General features: G+C 62.0%; 1 protein-coding gene across 2 annotated transcripts; it reads right to left on the bottom strand.

The window, feature by feature from the left end:
- Window positions 1-51: 51 nt before the first annotated feature.
- FAM118A (family with sequence similarity 118 member A) lies at window positions 52-19,912 on the bottom strand. Of its 2 annotated transcripts, XM_045575082.1 has the most exons (10): window positions 19,729-19,912; window positions 13,544-13,599; window positions 12,673-12,925; window positions 9,708-9,929; window positions 6,841-6,969; window positions 5,322-5,607; window positions 4,091-4,120; window positions 3,517-3,594; window positions 3,028-3,255; window positions 52-2,857 (listed from the first exon to the last, which is right to left on the bottom strand). In XM_045575082.1, the coding sequence occupies exons 2-10, from the start codon at window positions 13,588-13,590 to the stop codon at window positions 2,838-2,840; spliced, it is 1,293 nt and encodes a 430-aa protein (XP_045431038.1). In that variant the 5' UTR covers window positions 13,591-13,599; window positions 19,729-19,912; the 3' UTR covers window positions 52-2,837. The 2 variants fall into 2 exon arrangements, with proteins under 2 accessions (XP_045431038.1, XP_036276125.1); XM_036420232.2 differs by lacking the exon at window positions 3,028-3,255 and having other exon boundaries at window positions 12,673-12,928; window positions 19,729-19,834.
- Between the last annotated feature and the right edge of the window lie 602 nt (window positions 19,913-20,514).

A 20,514-nucleotide genomic window follows, 5' to 3' on the forward strand; every position in this document is an offset into this window, starting at 1 on the left:
GAGGGGTGTTTGGGAAGGTTTCCTGGGAGAGTTAGCTTTGAACAATTTTTAAAAAGGTACAGTTTTGTTTCCATAGTTTCAAGTTCCATTTTGAAACCCAGCCAGAAATACGTTGAATTCTACATCCTCTTTCCTCTGGTCTTGCCTTGTCCATTTAAGGAACATTTAAATGACAGTCTTGATTTCTGAATTGCTAATTGTAAGGTGCTGAACCTTGGTTTTGAGAAATTATTTCAGAGGAAATTTTGTCAGTATGAAAATATCAATAAAAATATTCTAATTTCAAATGTTTCCAATTTACAGTTTTATAAACCAAAAAAGTTTAAGGTGAAAAGGAATGTCTGCTTCAATGCAATCTGCATTTTCCTAAATGTCATTTCTGTTAAGAAGGAAACAAACAACGGGCTTTCCACTTCAGAGCCTTGTTCCGGGCGGGACAGAAGGTGCAGCGTTGTCAGCAGGCCTATTTCCATCGCAGGACGGAACAGCGCGTGTGGAGGGGCTGCTGGCCTGGTGGCCCAGTGGCACCGAGGAGCAGCTCCGGATGTAGCGGACTCGCCCCCGAGCTGCACTCACAGCGCAGGTAAACGGGCGCTGCACCATAAGTCCCAGCCTCGCTCCCTGCTCAGAGGCCGCTCAGTCTCCCTGGTTCCTTGTTTCCGTGCCGGCAGTCTCACCTCAATCTCTGACTTCCCCTCCTTGAAAGACATTGGCTTAACACTGGAATGTCCCCTCAGTGCCACCTGACCTGTCCCTTCCTCTTCCCGGCTGCCTGTTCTCTCAGGACTCGGACTCAAGGCAGTCCTAAGGCAGCTTCCTCGCGTTCCTGAAACCACCTCTGTGCAAACCACAAGCAACAGGAACCAGTTGGAACGCCACACTCCAAAAACAAAGCAGGAACCTGATAACAATAACAGCTGGTTTACACTCATCACCCCGTTAAGAACTACACAGACGTTACAGCACATGTGGCACTTATCTTGAAAATGCCCAGAAGTCGGCTTGTGTAGTGGGCGGCGCCGGGCCCAGGGGTGGAGGGGGTCTGAGGGCGCTGGCAGTGCCGGGCTGCGGGCCCAAGGTGTCTGTTGGTCGGTGCAGCTGTCCCACTGGGCACAGCTCGCCTACTTCACTAGCAGGTCAGCAACCTCTTTATGGCGGAGACAGTAGTTCAGGCTTTGGTGAGGCAGCACAGAGGCTATTGTGTAGGTGCCCGTATAACCACTTAAAATACCATTTAAAAACGTCAGAGCATTGCAGCTGCAGTAACAACGGCCAGGATGTCCCCGACCTGGTTTCTCAGGGACAGAGCGTTATGCATATCAGGTGTGCTCGAACTGTTCCCCACTCCTGTCACGCTGCTTTCAGTCTGCATCTTAAACAAGCGCGGGGCTGACTACAGACTGCTCGCTCCTCACAGCAAGGCCTCCGCCCGGCGTGGCACTCAGCAGCGCTCGGAGCTGGTCCTGAGCAGCCTGCTACGCTTTCCCGGCTTCCCTCCCCGTCACTCTCCTGCTGTGACGTGGCCACACTGCTGCCCAGCCTTCACACACATCCGTCCCTGATCGCACACTGTGAGTCCTTAAAAACTGTCTGCTGTTCAAACACTGAACACGTTCAAGTGCTCACTGGATTTCACAGTTGAGTGGCAACTCACGGTAAGAATTCTCAGAAATAAAACAAGCCTCATCATCACAGAGAAAGACTGAGCATGCAGAGCTGCAGTTCAAACTTCACGGCCAGAGGAGCATAAACGATTGGTTTCCTGCTTGGAGAGCAGACAGGTCTGAAGCAGGTGCAGCTTCTGCCCACACCTCCCACCTGACGCTTCTAGTTCCCGGTGCCTGCGGGAGCTCCAGCGCCATCCATGGGGAGTGTCATGGTGCTTGGCGAGACATCACATGAAAGTAGGCAGCCGCTAAAACACACCACAGAGCAGCCACCCACCACGCCCTCTGCCTGCCTGCCTGCCTGACGCTGTGCCCATCACGTGCCATGGCGGAAAATGCTGGGAGGGGAGACTTGGAAAGCTTGGGATACTCTAAGTTTAGAACAGCTCTGCTCCACTTTTAACTTCTCATCAGCCTCAAGCCGGGCTTGGACCACCCTGTACAGCACGGTTGACAGGGCCCTCTGCCCTGACGGGCTGCTCAATGGTTAGTGCACCATCCTGTGCACCAGAAGCTTGCAGGTTCAGTCCCTATTAATTGCACTCACAGAAGGCAAACAGCTGTTCTCCCCACCTCCCTCACGCTCTATAAAAAGAGGCCCTCTGGTTCTTCGCGATGATGCTCTAATGCTCAGGGGTAGACCTGCAGTTCTCTGGAACTAAGTCACTGAAACTACTGCGTTCCAAAGAAGCCCTTTGATCCAGTCATTCTGTTAAGACGTCACTCTCACTGGCAGATTCAACACCTCGAATATTCTTTACTATCAAACAACGTAACCAACATACGTTAAAAGTTTCTTCTCTAGTAACATGTTTCCGCATAAAAATTACAAAATTTAAGAGTCTAGTTTCTCACTTTTCTTTGGCAACTACTGTTGCTTGCAGTCTCCACTGTCCCTTTATTAGAACAGCCACCGGACAGGGCGCTGGGGAGCTCCCTCCCGCCACCGGCTGAGGTAGTTGTCCGCCCGTCCTGGCAGCGGGTCCGAGGTGAGCACTTCACCCCGACAGTTAGACACACAATGGGACTCCCCAGCCTCTGGCCGCACCCACAGGTGACAGGACGGCAGCGTGGGGCCGTGTGAGTTCTCGAGCATTCCTCATCCCGGGGCGGCACTGCGGTCACAGAAGGCTGGTTTTCAAGTTGCAGGTTTGGTTGGTTTTAAAGATTTCAAGATGTGTCAGCATCGTCTGTTTAAACAAAGAAAGGAATACAAGATGTGAGGTTCGGCTCGGAAAAGTATTTGCCATCAGATTTCTATTTCAGAAAACTCAGTTTTTCTCAGGTGCTGAGGACTCGGAAAACGCTTCCATCTTGGGGAGCAGTGGCCGCTGTCCGGAAGTGGCTGTGGGTCACGTACCACCAGGGCCCTGGGCTCTGGCGGAGCCGTGGAACCCGCCGGAACCCGCGTGATGGCGCCCCGCCTGCAGGACGGCCAGCAGCGCCGAGATGACGGTGGCCGCACCCCACGCAGGGCGGGGCCCGCTTGCCACGAGACCGAGGCCTGTCGGGCCGAAGCCGCTGGGAGAAGCAGGCGGTGGGCGCTGCGGCCCTGGGAACGGGGTGGCACCAATGCTGGACAGGAAACCTGGACGCCTAAGACGGCGGTCACCCTTGGGTGGTGGGTGGGTGACTGACAGTGTGGGGGGAGGGGTCCCCACACCGCTCTGCGGGTGCCCCGCATGGGACACATGGTACATTCACCTTGTGAGCATTCACTGCTGACTCACATGTTCTCTGCGTGTTTTTCAGCAGCACGCGAATGAGAATGAGCACCAGTGTCTGGAGGGGTCCCCGGGGCGGTGGAGGGACACAGCAGCACCCTGAGGGCGCCCCGGGAAGCCGGTACCTGAGGGCCGGAGCTGTTTGGAAGCTTCGATGCCGTTCTCCTCCAGCTTCCTCTTGGCGCAGTCCTGGCAGCCGCCCCCTGAGAGGAGACGTCTGTTAGAAGCTCCCGGGCACCCTCCAGGCCCGGCCAGGGGCGTCCATGGGCTCCCCGTTTTCAGGAGGCAGTGCTCGGGGAGGAGGAAGCCGCACAACTGTGTCCCTCAGGCACGCAGGGCAGGGGGCCGTGCACACGGGGCTGCCATTCCTGACCCGCTTTCCTTCCTGCATGGAGCCCACCCCTGGCACACCCGCGTCTGGCTGCTGAGCCCAGTGGTAGGGAGGCTGCCCTGTTCCCAGGTCAAACACGTTAAATTGGCCATTTTCTACGAACGCTTAGAGCCTCTCCAGTTAAACTCCGAAGGGGCCAGCGGTGTCCTCGGGCCACATGCCACTACACTGTGCTCCGGGCACAGGGGGCGCTGTCCCCCTTCCCAGAGGCAGCCTGTCCCGCCCCGCTGTGTCCTCTCCGGCCAGTGTCCACCTGAGGCCACGTCTGATTTACAGCTCACGGCGAGAAGACAAGGAACCCTCCTTACCCAGCGTGGTGCTGTCTGCCCGGTCGGCATCTGGAAGAAAGGAAAACGTCAGAAGCCATGCCACGTGCACCCCTCCAGCTGGGGGGATGCGAGGCGGCTGCACGGCTCGGCCATCGCCAGCCCCAGGCCGGTTAGTGTCCTTCCTCCCCATCTCCCTGCGGGGGAGCGGAGGGCCCGGCTGTCACTCCTGTCATCACCGTGTGCCGCCCTCCCTGGCCAGGGAGGCACCGCACCAGCGAGCACAGACCCGGGAGCGCTCTCCAGAGCCGAGTGCGTGCAGCGGTCCTGGTGCCCGGTGCCTGTGCACGGGGAGGCAAGGCGGCGGGCAGGGGCAGAGGTGGCGACCACACCGTCCCTCTCCAGAGCCAGCAGAGCCCTGCTCAGTCCAGGACCCCGTTCCAGCTTCAGAACGCCTGGGCCAGCCAGGCACACGGCTCACTCTGAGCTCGGCCACGGCTCCGGCCAGCTGCCGGCCGCATGGGGACTGTGAGCCACCAGGAAGCAGCACCATGAATGTGCAATTCACAGCACGGCCACAGCGCGGCTCCCTGCTCCTCGGGAGGAAACCCACTCCCCAGCGGTCAGCTCGACTCGGGCACGATGGCGACGCCCTCAGTGGCCCCTTTGCGGGCTGTCTACGGAAAGGGCTGGTGGGAACTCCGGTGCCGCCCGCACCGTTGCCATGGTCTCGGCGTCTCCAGTCCCCACTGACAACTGTTCCACCTGCCACCGCCCCTGTGCTGCGCCCAAGGCCATGCGGTGCCTGGGTCTCCGTTACCCTTCAGTGACAGTCGCCGTCACCCCTGACTTATAAGCTGGCAGCTGCCTGTGTGAGCTGACCGAGAGTCACTGGCTCCTCGGTCCCTCCGGCATTGGGGAAGGCCAAGGGGAGCCAGCTAAGGAGCTCAGGAAGGCTGACGGGAAAGGAACCACCGTCCTGGGCGCACTGCCCATCTGACTGGGCAGGTGGCAGCATCTGCGGACGTGGCCCCCGAAGCGTGGCACCTGCCGGAGCCGGTGTGCCGGCTCCCCGCACACTGTCGGCTCCGCACACTGCACCGTCACCCGGTCCTCCGGACTGAAGTGCAGGGGACAGTTGGGGAAATACTAAAACTGGTGAACTTAACGGCATGTAAAATAAGAACTCAAAGCCTCCATTGTATTGGGGGCATGTGGATTACGTCTGAGAAAAGGGCAGGGGGCCGGCCGGCTCCCGCGGAGAAGGCGGTACCTGGGCTGCGCTGCCGGCAGATCTGCGTGGCCAGGTCCTGCACGTAGCCCGGGAAGTGGTCGAAGCAGGCGCCGTAGGACACCACCTTGATGCCGTGCAGCAGCATGTCGGCCTGGTGCTTGAAGAAGAGGTCCTCGCTCTCCTTGAGCACCACCATGTAGTGCTCCAGCTCCACCTTGTTGGGCACCGAGTACAGGAAGAGCGCCTGGAAGATCTGGTCGCGCAGCGTCTCCCCGCAGCCCACGAACAGGAAGGACCGGGTGCGGTACAGGCTCTGGAACACCTCCTGCGGACAGCGGGGCGAGCTCGGGAAGGCCCACCGCTGCGCCCAAGTCACCCGCTCGGAGCCTCCCGGGGCCCTGAGGACGGGCAGAGGCAGCCCCTCGCCAGGCCCCGGCAACGTCCAGGGCACATGAGCCGAAGTCGGCACAGCCGGCGGCCCACCCTGCCACCAATTCTGAGCTGAGCGCCCGCCCACTCACTGCCCATTTTCTAAATCGTGCACAATTCTAAAACACAAAATAAGGACATGACATGTTGCCCTTCACATCTGCACATGCCACACCTGGAATTAACGTGTCTGGATGGATCACAGACAGACACTTCGGGGGCCAGGAGGCTGGCACCAGGGGACCAGGGTTTGGGGAGTGAGGGCAGCAGTGCTGAGGAGCGGCCAGTGACAGTGGCCCAGGGCGTGGGCACAGGGGAAGGAAGGCTGCACGGAGTCACTCGGGCCTGCAGGGCGCCCAGGCCCAGTGTGGGAGGTGCAGGAGGCGGCCAACCAATGCTTCTCTCTCGTTGATGTTTCTCTCTCTCTCTCTCCCTTCCTCTCTGAAATCAAGAATATATTTAAACCAAAGGAAGAAGGGAGGGAGGGAGAGTGGGAGGGAAGGAATGGAGAGAAGGGAGGGGGGAAAGAGGGAGGGAATGGAGGGAAGGAGGGAGGGAAAGAAGGAAATGGAGGGAGGGAAGGAAGGGAGGGAAGGAAAGGAAGAAGGAAATGGAGGGAAGGGAGGGAAGGAGGGGAGGGAGGGAAAGAAGGAAATGGAGGGAAGGGAGGGAAGGAGGGGAGGGAGGGAAGGGAGGGAAGGGAGGGAAGGAGGAGAGGGAGGGAAGGGAGGGAAGAAGGAAATGGAGGGAAGGGAGGGAAGGAGGAGAGGGAGGGAAGGAAGGGAAGAAGGAAATGGAGGGAAGGGAGGGAAGGAGGGGAGGGACAGAAGGGAGGGAGGAACAGTGGCCAGAGAAGAGCATCATAGACCCTGCAGGCCTGCACCGTCAATGGGAAAAAACTCAACTGCGTCCCTGAGCAGCGTCGAGGACAGTGGGGGAGAAAGGGGGGTCAGGGTGGGCGCTGTTATGAGCCCTCACCGAGCCCCCCGAGCCTGTGCCGTGGCCGCCCGGCCAGGCCCCGGACCGCACAGGCGGGAGCCAGGCCCACCCCGCAGCCTGAGGTCCCAGAGGCAGGGAAGCCTGGAGGTCTGGAGACCAGGCCGCGGCCACGGGAGTCCCAGGGCCGTACCATCACTTCCGGGTCTTGTGTGACGTCCTTGTACCCTGAGGGGTCCAGGACCATCCCGCAGGGGTCCGTGTAGAGGCCGTGGATGTGGAGCACGCCGTACTTGATGTGCCCTCGTGCCCACTGGAGGACCTGCCAGACATGGCGACAGGGAGAAGTGGTGTCACAGAACGGCGTGAGGGAAGTGGCTGAGCTGGATCCGTGGTCTCCCAACCCACTTGGAAGAGGGAGGTGTTCGCACTGACTGTACCTTTAAAGCCTGACGCTACTCTGCTGCGTGTGCTAGTCCCCTGCCCTCCGCCTCAGAAAGCACCTCCCCCTCGTCACACAGGGCTGACGGGGCCGGGCGCGGAGGCCCGGCTCTGTGGCCGGGACCTTTCCGTGCCCTGGCCCTGCCGTCCCCTCCCCAAAGAAGTGAACAGAGAAACGACGAGCACCAGCCACAGCGAGTCCACCCAGGGCTCCGAACAAAGGTCCTCGACAGCCCACGGCCTGCTCGCTCCAGCTGTGCCGGGCTTTCTCCGCAGCAGGCACTGCTGATGACCCAGACAGACGGACAGACAGTAACCGCTCCGACCCAGCACGAGCCGATGGGCGGCCAATCTCCGCTGCCTGCCCTCCTTCATCCCAGACACCATGCTCAGCGAGCAGGCCGCCAGGGGGCCTGGTGGCTGGGACGCAGCAGGTGGTCTGTCCCGAGGGGCCAGGGCACCGGGAGGGTGCAGCACACGGGGGCGGTCAGCCTGTGCCCAGCCCCGGTGCCCGGCCGCCCGGCCACTGACTCGGCCCAGCTGGGGGAGAAAGGCCCCCAAAGGGAAGCTCAGGCCTGACTGGGCCGAGACCTCCAGCTTCCTGAGCACGAGGGGCCCACCCTTCCCTCCCAAAGCGACCAGACAGCACAGCGGCCATCCTGGCCACAGCCACACTGTGAGCCTGCGCACACGCCAAGGACACGGCGTCCGGACAAGTCGCTGAACGGGCTACGTTCAGCCTGCGTGACAGGAAACAAACATGCCACCTGCTCACTGCCCACGGGGGAGGGCATTCCTCTTGCTTCTGAGTAACTAGCACCGGCAGATACGAGAAACAGAACCAGGCGTCCCTCGGACGTTCCGCGGGTTTGGCTGCGATAGCACAGCGCGCAACGACACAGCGCCGCCACGACACGGCGCCCCCACGGCACGGCGCCCCCACGCACGGCGCCCCCACGCACGGCGCCCCCACGCACAGCGCGCCCACGCACAGCGCCCACGCACAGCGCCCCCACGCACAGCGCCCCCGCACAGCGCCCCCACGCACAGCGCCCCCGCACAGCGCCCCCACGCACAGCGCCCCCACGCACAGCGCGCCCACGCACAGCGCCCACGCACAGCGCCCACGCACAGCGCCCCCACGCACAGCGCCCCCACGCACAGCGCCCCCACGCACAGCGCCCCCACGCACGGCGCCCCCACGGCACGGCGCCCCCACGCACAGCGCCCCCACGCACGGCGCCGCAATAAAGCGAGTCGTCCTCTCTACTGGGCCCTGCCTTCACCTGGTAAAGAGCAAACCTGCCGGGCGCAGGGGTGAGGTCTGCCCGCCCTCCGCGGAGAGCGTGGGACGGAACCCGGTGACCTTGCAGAAAACCATTCCGTGACTTAGGTCACCTGTCTTAACCTCGCCACACCCCCGTGGCCAGCGTGTTCCGTGGTTAGTGGCAGCGGTTGACCCAAGGGTCTTGGGTTCCAGTCCCAGCCAAGGGTACATACCTGGCAGGTTCCCTCCCACCCCTGGACAGGGCGCATGGGGGAGGCAACCAGTTAATGGGTCTCCCTCTATCGATGTTTCTCTCTCTCTGCCCCCACCCTCGTGCCTCTCTCTGAAAAACAACATTAAAAACCTTCAGGTGAGGATTAACAAAAAAGGTCATACCCTTTGACCCTGAACCTCTTCTAGGGACTTATGCTGAAGAAATAAACAGTGGCACAGTAGTACAGGATCGTCATTGCAGCATTATTCACCAGCGTGAAATACACTCTAGTACACATGTGTCAAACACAAGGCCCGCGGGCCAAATCCGTCCCGCCAGGCCTTGCAATGTGGCCCGCACCGCGCTGTCATCACTGCACTCCGCTGCGTTTCCATCACAATGACAGTTTATGACTGTTCAGTAAACCATTCGGCCCACAATTTAGGCTGGATTTTAGATTTTGGCCCCTTCTCTGATTGAGTTCGACACCCCTACTCTAGTAAGAGAGGAATGCAGCAATTATACTTTGGTTTTACAATTATATTGTTCTTCAAAGTCATGCTTTTAAAAACAGCTTAATGGAGTTCTGGTCAGGAGGGCAGAGGAGATAAACACTGCTCGCCACCTCCCACGACCACATATAAATTACAGCTCAACTCCACAGCCACAGCCGGAGAGCCACCTGCAGACTCGCTGAGCCAAGGATACAGAGCAGCCGCCATGGCGAGACCATGCCCCAAAGAAATATGACCTCAGAGGCAAACAATTACTTAATTTACAAAATGTAAAAAGCCAATGACAGAAAAATGCTCAGAGTATACCATTCAGGGGAGAAATCAGGATCATTTTGTATGTTGCAATCCCAATTGGCGGGGTTTTTAAAACAAATTAACTGAAATTCACAGCAGTAGGCCTGCGTGCTTCTGCTTCCCTTAGTGACTTCCTACGCCGATGAACGACTGAGGGAGACCCCAGCAGGACGGAGGCAAAGACAAGCGCGGGTGGAGCTCGGGGAGGCGGGCGGAGCCCTGGGGAGCTGCGTGCCGAGGGGCCGGCGCATGGCCAGGCCCAGCGAGGCCTCTGCACACGGCGCTGACCCCGGCCTCTCCCCCCGTCGCTCCCGGCGGCCCTCGCTCACCTTGGCCTTGTCCTTCAGGTCCAGGGACTCCATGGGCCGGTTCTGCTGGCGCCCGAAGAGCTCCAGCAGGTTGTCGTAGTTGGTGGTGAGCACCATGGTGCCGCGGTCCATGAGGCTGAGGATGGGCTGCAGCACCTGCGGCCGCTGGAGGTGCTGCTCCAGGCTGTCGAAGATCTCCATCAGGCAGTCCTGGAAGAAGTTGGGCTTGGTGTCGCCCGTCCGCTGCGGAAAGGAGGCCGGAGTTACCACAGCAGCCTCAGCCCGAGCGCCCACAGCAGCACTCCGGGAGAAGGGAGGGGCCCTGACCGCACGTGACACTACATGCTCCGGGGCAGCTACGCTGGGGCACAGGGTAGGTGGGCCGCAGGCTGGGGGGCATCTGGCAGAGGGGCCTCTGGAGACATCCCAGCGAGGGGAGCACACGCGCAGGCCCTGAGGTGGCAGCACAGGTGGGTCCACAGGTGAGCAAGGAGCCCGCACCGGAGTGAGGGGCTGTCAGCAGGTGCGGTCAGCTGACCCGGAGCCAGACCGCGGGGGGGCTGGGAGACCAGGTAAAGAGCTCCCCTCAGAGCCGCCCACACGGGGTGCTCTTCGTTGGGGTCTAGAAACGGTGTCTCGGTGGCCTCCTCGCTCAGGGGAGTCGGGGTGGCACAGGCAGTGGAGGGCTCAACAGGACCAGGATGGCGCGTGGCCCTGGGGTGGCACCAAGGGTGGCGTGGCCGTGACCGAGCTGCCGCAGCGGAGCCGGTGGAATGGGTGTGGGGAGAAGCGAGCAGCTGGCGGCAGGAAAGCAAACGAGGCCGTGAAAGGCTGTGCTGTGGGCCAGGAGGGTGCCCTCCCAGGAAGACCGCCCTCGCCAGCCACCTGCGCAGGGTGGCCGCGGGCAATGGAGCGGGCTGTGCCTGCGTACGGAACCCTCTGCCCCCCCCCGCCTCTCCATCGCCTCCTGCTCCCGCTGTCCCTCAGAATTCACCTGTCCCTCCCGCTGAGCCCGCTGAGGTCAGCTGTCAGACTCGGGTTATCTCCTGTCCCGTGGCTCCGGGGGTAGGGAGCGGCTGTAGGGTCAAGCCTCGGACTGACCTGAGGCAGGGCCCCAAACAAGACCCGGCTGGAGGGCACAGCCCTCTTAGCATAAGCAAGCTTAATCTTCTAGCTCTCCCAGTTCCCTGCTGGGTCACTAACGGCTGGGGGAGGTGCAGCAGGTGCTGCCAAAGCTGGGTGAAATGTGACCACTTCCGGTGTTTTGCTTTGTGTGCTTGACCATAAAATACAGCCTCGGCTTGCAGGCTGGGTCTGTCCTCACCCAGCACGGAGATCCACCGGGCCCCCGCTGTATTCTCGTCTGTCTTCTTTGATCCTTCCCGCCCCTCCTCAGGCTCACCCTTGCCCGTGCTGGCACGGCACATCTGGGCACTCCCCTGTCTGACCCCCTCCCCAGTTCTGAAAACCCTTCCACTATTCTGGGGGTCTGCCCTCACTGCGCCCCACGCCTCCATCCTCACCGCCTTCCCCACTGACAACGGGCTCTCCCACTCCCTGACCCAGGGGGTGGGTGGCTCCCGGTCACTGTCACCTCCTGCTCCTCCTTCAGCTTGTGCCCAGGGATTCTACGGCCCCAGGCCTCAACACACTCCATCTCTCCTGCCATGAGCTGGCCCATCCCACCATGGCCACTGCCCCAGCCTCACCACTACCCTCTCCAGAACCTCTGCTCAGCCTCTCCCTCCGCCTGCCCGCTCTCTGGCCCCGGCAGCTCCCAGGACGTCCAGCCATCCAGACCTGCAGGCGGGCCCCTGCCCCCACCGGCCTGTCTCTCCCTCGCCAGCCAGCTTCTGCAGGAGCAGCTCAGATCCCACATCACTACAACCACCTCCTGCAGGAGCTTCCACCCCCTGCCCCAGCAAACCCCAGCCCGACTCCCAACTGACTCCCAACCGGCTGGAAACACAGGCTCTGTAAATCTTCACGAAGTTTTCAAAAGTGAAGGGAAGAGAAGAATAAAGCTCACCGCCCGGCCTAAACCAGCAGCAGCCCACCTGGCCTCGCCTCACATGCACCCTCCCTGGACGGCCCCGTCTGCCAGCAGCCCTGCCCCTCTCAGTGCCCCCTTCTGCCCACGACAGGCCTGGCCACTGGCCCTAAGGACCAGGGGGGCCACGCCGGCGCCACGGCCGGGCTCTGGGCCACGGCCGGGCTCTGCGCACAGCGGGGCCCCTGGAGCCGTGCTCAGACAGAAAGTGGGGGCCCCCCCCCCCCCCCGGTGCCCCTCACACAGAACCCACATTCAGCAGACACTATTGGGAACACTCCCCGGAGGCTGGGAAAATGGGCGTGGCCACTGGCGTGGGGAGCAGCCCTGCAGCCGGGCTGCCCGCAGGTTTCCAGGTGAGAAACCAGGAGTGAGCCCGCTAAGCCCGTGGCTGGGCCCCCTCCACAGCAGCCTCACGCTCCTGATGCCCCTTCTCCTGTGCCGGGCCTCCTCCTCCTCCTCCCCCTCCTCCTCCTCCTCGTCCTCCTCCTCCTCTGACCCAGTTCCCAGATGACAGCTGTGCATCTCCATAGACACGGGGGGAGCGGAGCCTGCCCTGGCCCTGCAGCTGGCCCGTATGATGGTGACCGGGCCACACAGCTGAGCAGGGTGACCCTGCCTCTGGCCACCACTCGGCGCAGCCTCCTGCAGCACCCAGCGCTCTCCACGGTCCCGCCCACCTGCAGGCTCCACCTGACTTGCTTCTGGGAACCGCCGTCCCCGCGGACACGGGGCCAGCCCGGCCCAGAGCCTCAGGCCACCCCTCCCTGCGAGACCGGAACCACAAGCTCCGGCCAAGCAGCCGGCGACACGGACAGCTCCAGGGCCCACGCTGCCCGCACCCCCGCGCGGAGGCGGGATTCTGAGGGAGAGATGGCTCCTCAGTGCCCTTCCGAGAGACATGCGGACTCACCACGTGGCCCTGCGCGCACTCACCGGCGACATCTTGCGGATGAGGTCGTGGGCGACGACCAGCAGGTCGCGGTCCTTCTTCACCTTCCTGCGGAACTGGGCGGCGTCCCCGGGGTGCAGCACGTCCAGCTGCTCCGCCGTCTCGATGACGGCCTCCAGGCAGCCGCGCCAGGAGCACAGCGCGGGGATGCCGGGCGCCGCGGCCGCGCTGACGCCCGTGCCGATCACCAGCAGCAGCTCCTGCGGCTGCTTCTGGATGAGGCTCTTCAGGAACTTCCTGCTTGACCGAGGGAGAGGAGAGCCGGCCGGTGAGAGGCCGCCCGGACAGCGGCGGCGCGTCTGGGGAGACCCGCACGGCGCGTGGTCCCGTCGGCCCGGCTGTGCTCAGGCACACGCACCAGCACACACATGTGTGTGCACACATTCATACACGCACAAGCACACACACACACACACACACACACACAGGCGTGTTTCCCCGTTTCCACTGCTGCAACAGGAGGCACTGTTTTCTGTCTGTCCTTATTCCACAGAGGACTTGGGGACGGCAGCATCTTGTTCGAGTCCCAGGGTTAAGCGCCCATGTGAGTGACGTGTGTCTCTCAACAAAAAGCTGGGCCATTTTAATTCCCCGAAGCGGCAGAGCTCGTGAACAATTACCACGAGACAATCCCTGCGCAGACAGAATTCCCAGCAAATCCCTTTAACAGGCCAACCTGGGTCTCGGGCACTGCTCCCTGCGCCAGTCTGTCTGCCGGGACCCCTCACCTGCTCCTGGGAGACCCCCTGACGCTGGAGTGGAGGCCTGCACAGCCCTTGCGACTCCGTCCCACACGGCTCCTCGCCTGCTGGCGACAGAGCCTCACACCTGCACAGGCGGAGCCACTGTGCTTACCTGGACTTCTGTTCACTTTGGTGGGTGGTCTTTTCCAGTGAATCCATCTGTGAACCCTAAAGAGAGAAGGCAGTCAGGGCGGCTCCGGTTCCCAGGTGGACAAAATGCCCAAAACTGTTTCTGTGGCCGCCTGGCCAGTGTGGCCACATGGTGAGAGCACTGGCCCGCACTCCACAGGGGCTCGGTTCGATTCCCGGTTGAGGGCATGGCCCTGGGTTGCAGGTTTGATGCCCGGCCCCAGTTGTGGTACATGCAGGAGGCAACCAGTCGATGTGTCTCTCTCACATCGATGTTTCTTTCTCCACCCTCCCCACATACACACCCTTCCTCTCTCTCTTAAAAAATCAACAACAAAAAATTGTTTTTAGCCGAAACTGGTTTGGCTCAGTGGATAGAGCGTCGGCCTGCGGACTGAAGGATCCCAGGTTCGATTCTGATCAAGGGCATGTATCTTGGTTGTGGGCACATCCCCAGTGTGGGGTGTGCAGGAGGCAGTCGATCGATGTTTCTCTCTCATCGATGTTTCTAACTCTCTATCTCTCTCCCTTCCTTTCTGTAAAAAAAAAAAAAAAAAATCAATAAAACATTTAATTGTTTTTAAATTATTTTTATTTGATTCTCGGTCAGAGCACATACTTAGGTTATGGATTCGATCCAGAGTCAGGGTATGTATGGGAGGCAACCACTAGCTGTTTCTCTCTCACATCAATGTTTCTCTCTCTCCTCCCCCCTCTTTAAAATCAGTAAACACACACACACACACACACATATTCAGGTGATTGATTTTAAAAATAAAAGATTAATTAAAAAATAATGTCTCTAATTCTTTTAATTATTGTTCCACTGCTTTAGATCCTCTAAATCAGGCGTCTTCAAACTACGGCCCGCGGGCCACATGCGGCCCGCAGAGGAGTCTGATCCGGCCCGCCAGGTTTTTTGGGCAGTGAGCGCAGCCGAGGTGTTACAGTAGGAATTAGTAGTTCATATAGTCCGGCCCTCCAGCTCTCTGAGGGACCGTGATCTGGCCCCCACTTTAAAAAGTTTGAGGACCCCTGCGAGTCTAAATATTCATGGTTATATGACACACTGAGAAACTGAACACTGCACTTAGCATCTGCCAAAAGGTGCGAACAATGTAAACTGTGACGGGCTGGATTCCCAGTTTCCCAAAAGAGCCGAGCCCCCAGCGGGCGAGCTTCCGGCCGGCTGCGGGGCACGGCTCCCACCTCTTCCGGGGCCTGAGCTGGAGGCTGCAGCCGGCTCAGCTTCAGACTCTCCGACACGCACTGACGTCACCGGAAGGCTCCGGGCCGCTGTGAAGCACCGTTATCCGCAGCTCAGCTCCGAACGGCTCAGCTGCCCATATTTAGGCATTAAGTCCGCCCCACAGGCCTCTAAAGACATGACCTCATTTCCTGTCCTCCCGCAGCACCATGCCAGAGCCGCGTCTCCATAGAAAGCCTCCAAACCTCCGGTTTGCAAGCCAAGGCCAAGCAGGAGACGCCCCCGCAACGGGCCGGACACTCCACGTTCGGGAAGCACAGCGAGCCATGGGCTCCTATCCAGTGCTCTCGGCCTCGGATTCCAGATAACAGTAACAGAAGCCTCCAGAGACTTTCCGAAGCTGCATCTTCTGGTTTCCTTGGTGATCCTCTTGTCACCACAGCTTGCAGGGCCAGAGCCAAGCATCATAGCAACCCACTTTCCCCAAGAACCCAGTGGCCCTTTCCGGCTGCGCCACGGCCGGCACAGATCGGCGTGAGCAGCTCCTGCCAGAGCCACTCAGGCCAAATAAGTCTAACAGGGAGCCTCCTGCGTCACTGGTGAGGTGAGTATTTGAGAACTAGCTTCCAAGCAGCCTAAGATCGCCTCATTCTTGGAATTCCCAGCCTCCAGCACTAAACAGATGCTCATCTAACCGAGCCCCGAAGCAGAAGGGTAAACCACAAACCCCAGACTTGTCAGTAACAGCTGCAAAACCCAGCCCTGCCCTCCACGCCCTAACCCAGTGCTCACCACTACCGCCTGGAAACCACACCCTGGTATGGGCCCCTCACCCGGACTAGGCTCGGTCAGGTGACCTCTGTGGCCAATGGGACATCAGCAAGGAAGCAAGAGTTTGGTAAGCGCCTTGCCCAGGTGTCAGCTTGGGCTCTGAAGGGCCGTGGGTTCGATTCCCAGTCAAGGGCATGTGCCTGTTCAGAGCGCATGCAGGAGGCAGGCAACCAGCCACGGTGTCTCTCACATCAATGTGTCTCCCTCCCTCCCTTTCACTCTCTAAAAATGGAGAAATATCCTCAGGTGAGGATTAAACCACAAGTTTGATAAGCTCTCTGCCCTCCGGGCAGGGTGAGCCAGAGGTGACCGCCGGCACCACCCATCCAGCCACCAGCCGGGGACACTCACCACCCCACCCCACAGCCCTGAGGCCTGGAAGGATGAGGAAGGAAGACAAGAGTGTCAACACACGCTAGTGGCCCATGTGAGGAACACATGCTGCTATCAGTATATGTGCACGGGAGGTACCAGTTTTAAGTGTGACCTATGTAACCGGTGACCTTCCGTCCTTAAAGGAGCCGTGCCCATCAACTGGACTGGACCACCAGGTCGGGAAGCCTGGAGCCATGGAGCAGGCACTTCCCAGCAGCTCCTCCTCCCCAACTGACGCTGCAGGCCTCCACACCACGCCCCATCCCTCGGCTGGATTCCCACAAACTGCCTTCTCCAGGCGATCCATTCGGGAGGGGCCCGGAAGCGGCAATCACCGACCAGCACGCTCTCAACCCCCAGGGCCCCCCCACACACACACCCCCCGGGACACGGGATAGCTTCAGGGCCTTGGGTCAGCAGGACTGGCTGCACCTGCGCTGGGAACAGGTGCTAACGGGCCAGAGGACACAGCAGGAAGCCTCTCTGAACCTGTTTCCCAATCTGTCCAACGGGAAGTCCGCCGCGCACATCACTGACGCGGGTGGGCAGACGTAGGGCTGAAGGTAAACGTCCGCCTGCCGCTCCGGCTGCTCCTCCCTCGGCTGCAGCCGCTTCCCACCCCAACTTCCAACTCCGGCGTCACCAGAACTGCTATTACCTCGTTCACCCGCTTTCGGGAGGGAGGGGGAGCAAGAGCACACGGGGAATAAATGGAGGTGGAAAAACAATTTTAAAAAATTTAACCACAGCCCTGGTAAAACGTAACCCCTTCAATTTACAGAAAACACAAAACCTTAATTTGAACCCATGCTACGGAGCTGACCCGTCACTGAGTGATGAACTATGATGGGGGGCTCATCTTGTAAGAACCGAAATGTGCTCACTTGCTTCTGGAAACCAGTGCCTCCACAGTGGCTTGGGCATAAATGCTCACACCAAGAAAATAACAAAATTATGACTAAAAAAATGTAAAGGTCACGGCTTAGTTCAAAAGGCGACATTGCTTACGGCACGTGGCGCCCTTGCGGGAGGGAAGAGAAGGCGCTGAGCAGGTTCCAGCCTCCCTCCTCCCCGCCCCCTGCGGACCTGGGAGTGCTCACCACGCGGGAGCCGCCACGCGCTTCTCCGGTGCGGTGCGGGCAGACCGGCACACAAAGCCGTGGCGTTCACCAGGCGCCCTGCCAGGCGGTAGATCATTAACCGCTCACAGCCTGTCCGCCGGCTCTGCCCGCACAGTTCAAACAGACGCGTTCCGGAGCGATAAGCCAATGAGGGTCAAACACAGCAATTCAGGCCGGCACTCAGCCGCTCCAGTACCCTCCGACCCAGCTTACAGGGGCATGTCCCGGAGCCCGAGGTGATGGGGTGCCAACTGCCCTCATTCAACAGAGGGGACGCTGGTCCCCCAGGAGTCAGGCCACTCGCTCCTGTCCCGCCACCTGCCACCACGCTGGCACTCATCCCTGGTCCCGGCGCCTCCCACACACCCCGCGGCCCCCCCGACGCGCTTCCCACCACGCGGCCCCACAGACAGCTCTGGGGCCCGTCACCTGGCAGCTCGCCCGCGGTCTGGCTGCCCTGGGTCCCATTCACTCTCCAACCTGAGCAAGGCCCGGGGCTGGCAGGGGGGAGGCGTCGGACAGTTTTCTGTTTGCTCTTCGCATTGCCAGCGCCTCAGCAGGGGACAACTGAGGGGGCCGGCGGGAGCAATGGCACTCGGGGCTGCCCTCCTGGCCAGCCCCCCGCTGCTGGGGCAGGAAGTGGGGTCTCCTTGAAAGAGCCCGGCCCTAGAAGCTCAACGAGCCGGACACCCTGCCCCTCCCAGGAGGATCGGAGACACCAAGAGGGGACGTTAAAAGAACAAGGCGAGAGCAGCCTGCTTCCCCCAAGCCCTTTGCATTTGAGAATTCCGTTCCCAGCCACGCTGGTCACATTTCTCCCGCGTGAGAGCCTCGCGGAGCAGACCCGGCCCTGCATCAGCTCCATCCCGGGAGCACCCCCGTGAGCACCCCACTCCCCCTCCCTCACCGCGGCGACGGCGTCTCCTGCCCCACACCGGCCGCTGCTCCCGGCCCCCCAGCGGTCCCCCTGCCTCCGGAGGGACGTCCCAGGTCCTCGGGGCTTTCCCAACGGCCCGGCAGCCTCAGGACCCTGCCCGGCGCCTGCACCTCCTGTGAGGGGTCGCCCTGGGGCGGCCCTCTGGCATAAAGACACCCGGGGGGAACGAACGCTGGTGGCAATGCCGAGCGCTGCGGGCTCAGGCAGGAGAGGACGCACCCTCTCGGTCCGGACTTGGCGCTGAGCTGAGCCTTGAAGCCCAGGCCCCCGCTGCCCAGGTCACTGCCGCCTCTCCCGGGCCTGCTCCCTCCGGCCATCCCCTGCACCCGGACAGGAGCACCACACCGCCCTGGCCTGCGTGGCTCAGTGGGCAGAGGGCTGGGCAGAGGGCTGAGGGGTCCGGTGCATTTCCCGTCCAGGGCACTAACAGTGCAGGCTGGTCCCCGGCCCTGGTTGGGGTGTGTCCAGGAGATAACCAATGGATGTCTCTCTCTCACTTAAATGTTTCTCTCTGTCCCCCACCCCGCACCCCCCAACCCTTCCACTATCTTTAAAAATCAATGGAAAATATTCTGGGATGAGGATTAACAACACAAGAACCATCGTCACTCCCCTCCTAAGCCCTCCTCCTCCGGTCTTGGCTCCCTGGCCCACCTCACCCCCTGCACCCTGTCTGCAGCCTCTCCTCGGACCCTTCCCTCGCCCCTCCACGCCAGCCCGCTCCCTTCCCCCTGAGGCCTGCCACCGGCTCAGGGGGTAGAAGCCACAATTCAACCAAGGGCCGGGGCACGGGCTCAGGAACCACGCTGCCCCGTTAGTTCCACCCGGAGAACCTTTCCCTTCGGGAGGCCACCCCGCTCCGGCACTCACCCCGGATGGAGCCGTCTCCGAACCTCCTTCCTGGTGTCCAACTCCCTGCCCCGCCGTCCCCTTCGCCTGGGGGGGCCCCGGCAGACCTCCTCACCCGCAACCTGCAGGCATCAGCTCACCCCTTACCCGCGCTCCCCCAGGAGCCCTCCCACAGCCTCCGGAGGACCACCCCTCCCCGCACCGTCATCACCGCACAAAACTACCTGCTCCCCCCCCGCCCCCCAAAGAGGCCCCGAGGGGGCTGCGCTGCCTCCGAGTCCACTGTCCGGCGGCCACAAAGCTCGCTCCGGAGGAAAGGAGGCGCCTCCCGCACCCTCACGCCCTCACCGGCTCCTCCGGGCGGCGGGACGCCCCGCCAGGAGCATTAAAAGTTAAACACTCCGGCCTCCTCCTCCGGCGACTGTAAACACGGAGGCAAAGGCGGCCCGAGAGCCGCCCCGCGGGGTAACCGGGGGCCGGGTGACCCATTAACGCCTCCGCCTTTATTCCATCACAAAGCCCGGCTCACACGTCCGCTCCGGACAACGCCCGGGTCCGAGCCCGGGGCGGCGGGGCGGCCTGGGGCGGGGCCGGGAGGCCGGGAATGTCTCGGGGCCCGGAGCGCATCCTTGGGGGGTTCCCGGAACCGAGGGACCGGGGACCGCGGGCCCTGACGGGCGGGAGGTCCGGGACCTCGGAGTCTCGGGAAAGCCTCAGGGTTCGGGGTGCGACGAGTCCGGAGCGGCCGGGGGCCCCGGCCGCCGGGAGGCTCGGGCTGGGTTCGGAGGGAAGGGGGAGCGGCAGAGGGAGCCAGGCCCCGGGCCCGGGCTGGTCCCCGCCCGCCTCACCTGCGCCGCCGCCTCCAGCTCCGGGCGCCGGTCTCCTCGGGGCGGGTCTCGGCGGTGCCGGCGGCCGCACGCCCGGCGCTGGGCGGGGCGCGGGGGCGGCTGCGCGGTGGGGGCTGCGCGCGCACCCGGGCACCGCGGAGCGGACGCCGCGCCGCCCTCCGCCGCGACTCCCACGGTGCCGGCCGTGGCGCCGCCGCAAACCTTCCCCCGCGCGTCCGCCCGCCGCGCGAAGGTTCCGCCCCCAGCAACGGTCCTGCGGGGGCGGAGCCAGAGCGCGCCCCGCCCCCGGCCGCCGGCCCCGCCCAATGAGGCCCCGCCCCAGTGAGGCCCCGCCCCGAGCCGCCCGCCCGGCCCCCTCGGACACAGGCGCAGGTGCGTCCCGCGTGCGAAGAGACCCCGCCGTCTGAGCCTGCGTGTGAGCCCCACGTCCCCCCTCTCTCCCCGGCCCAACCCATCGGGCTCCTCATCTGCAAAGGGGGGGCGGCATCAGTTGCGATCCGGAGCGCCCCTCTGCAGCGTCCCGCGCCGCCCGGCTGCCCACAGACCCCTGCCCTCCTCACATTGCCATCCCCTCCCGCAGCCCGCGTTCCTTCCTTTCAGAGGTCTTTTCTCTGGATGCAGTACACTGGTTTTCTCTCTCCCTTCGAGTGGGAGCCGAGATCTTGTCCGTCAAGTCCACCCCTGGGTCCCCAGAGGCCAGGACGGGGCAGAGCACACAGGATGGGTGCAGAGCACAGGCGGGTGCCTGTTTATGACAGCGTGAGTGTCCTCCTTGTGTGCAGCGCT

This window comes from Pipistrellus kuhlii, unplaced genomic scaffold (genome assembly GCF_014108245.1).
Source record: "Pipistrellus kuhlii isolate mPipKuh1 unplaced genomic scaffold, mPipKuh1.p scaffold_m20_p_64, whole genome shotgun sequence".
Lineage (NCBI taxonomy): Eukaryota > Metazoa > Chordata > Mammalia > Chiroptera > Vespertilionidae > Pipistrellus > Pipistrellus kuhlii.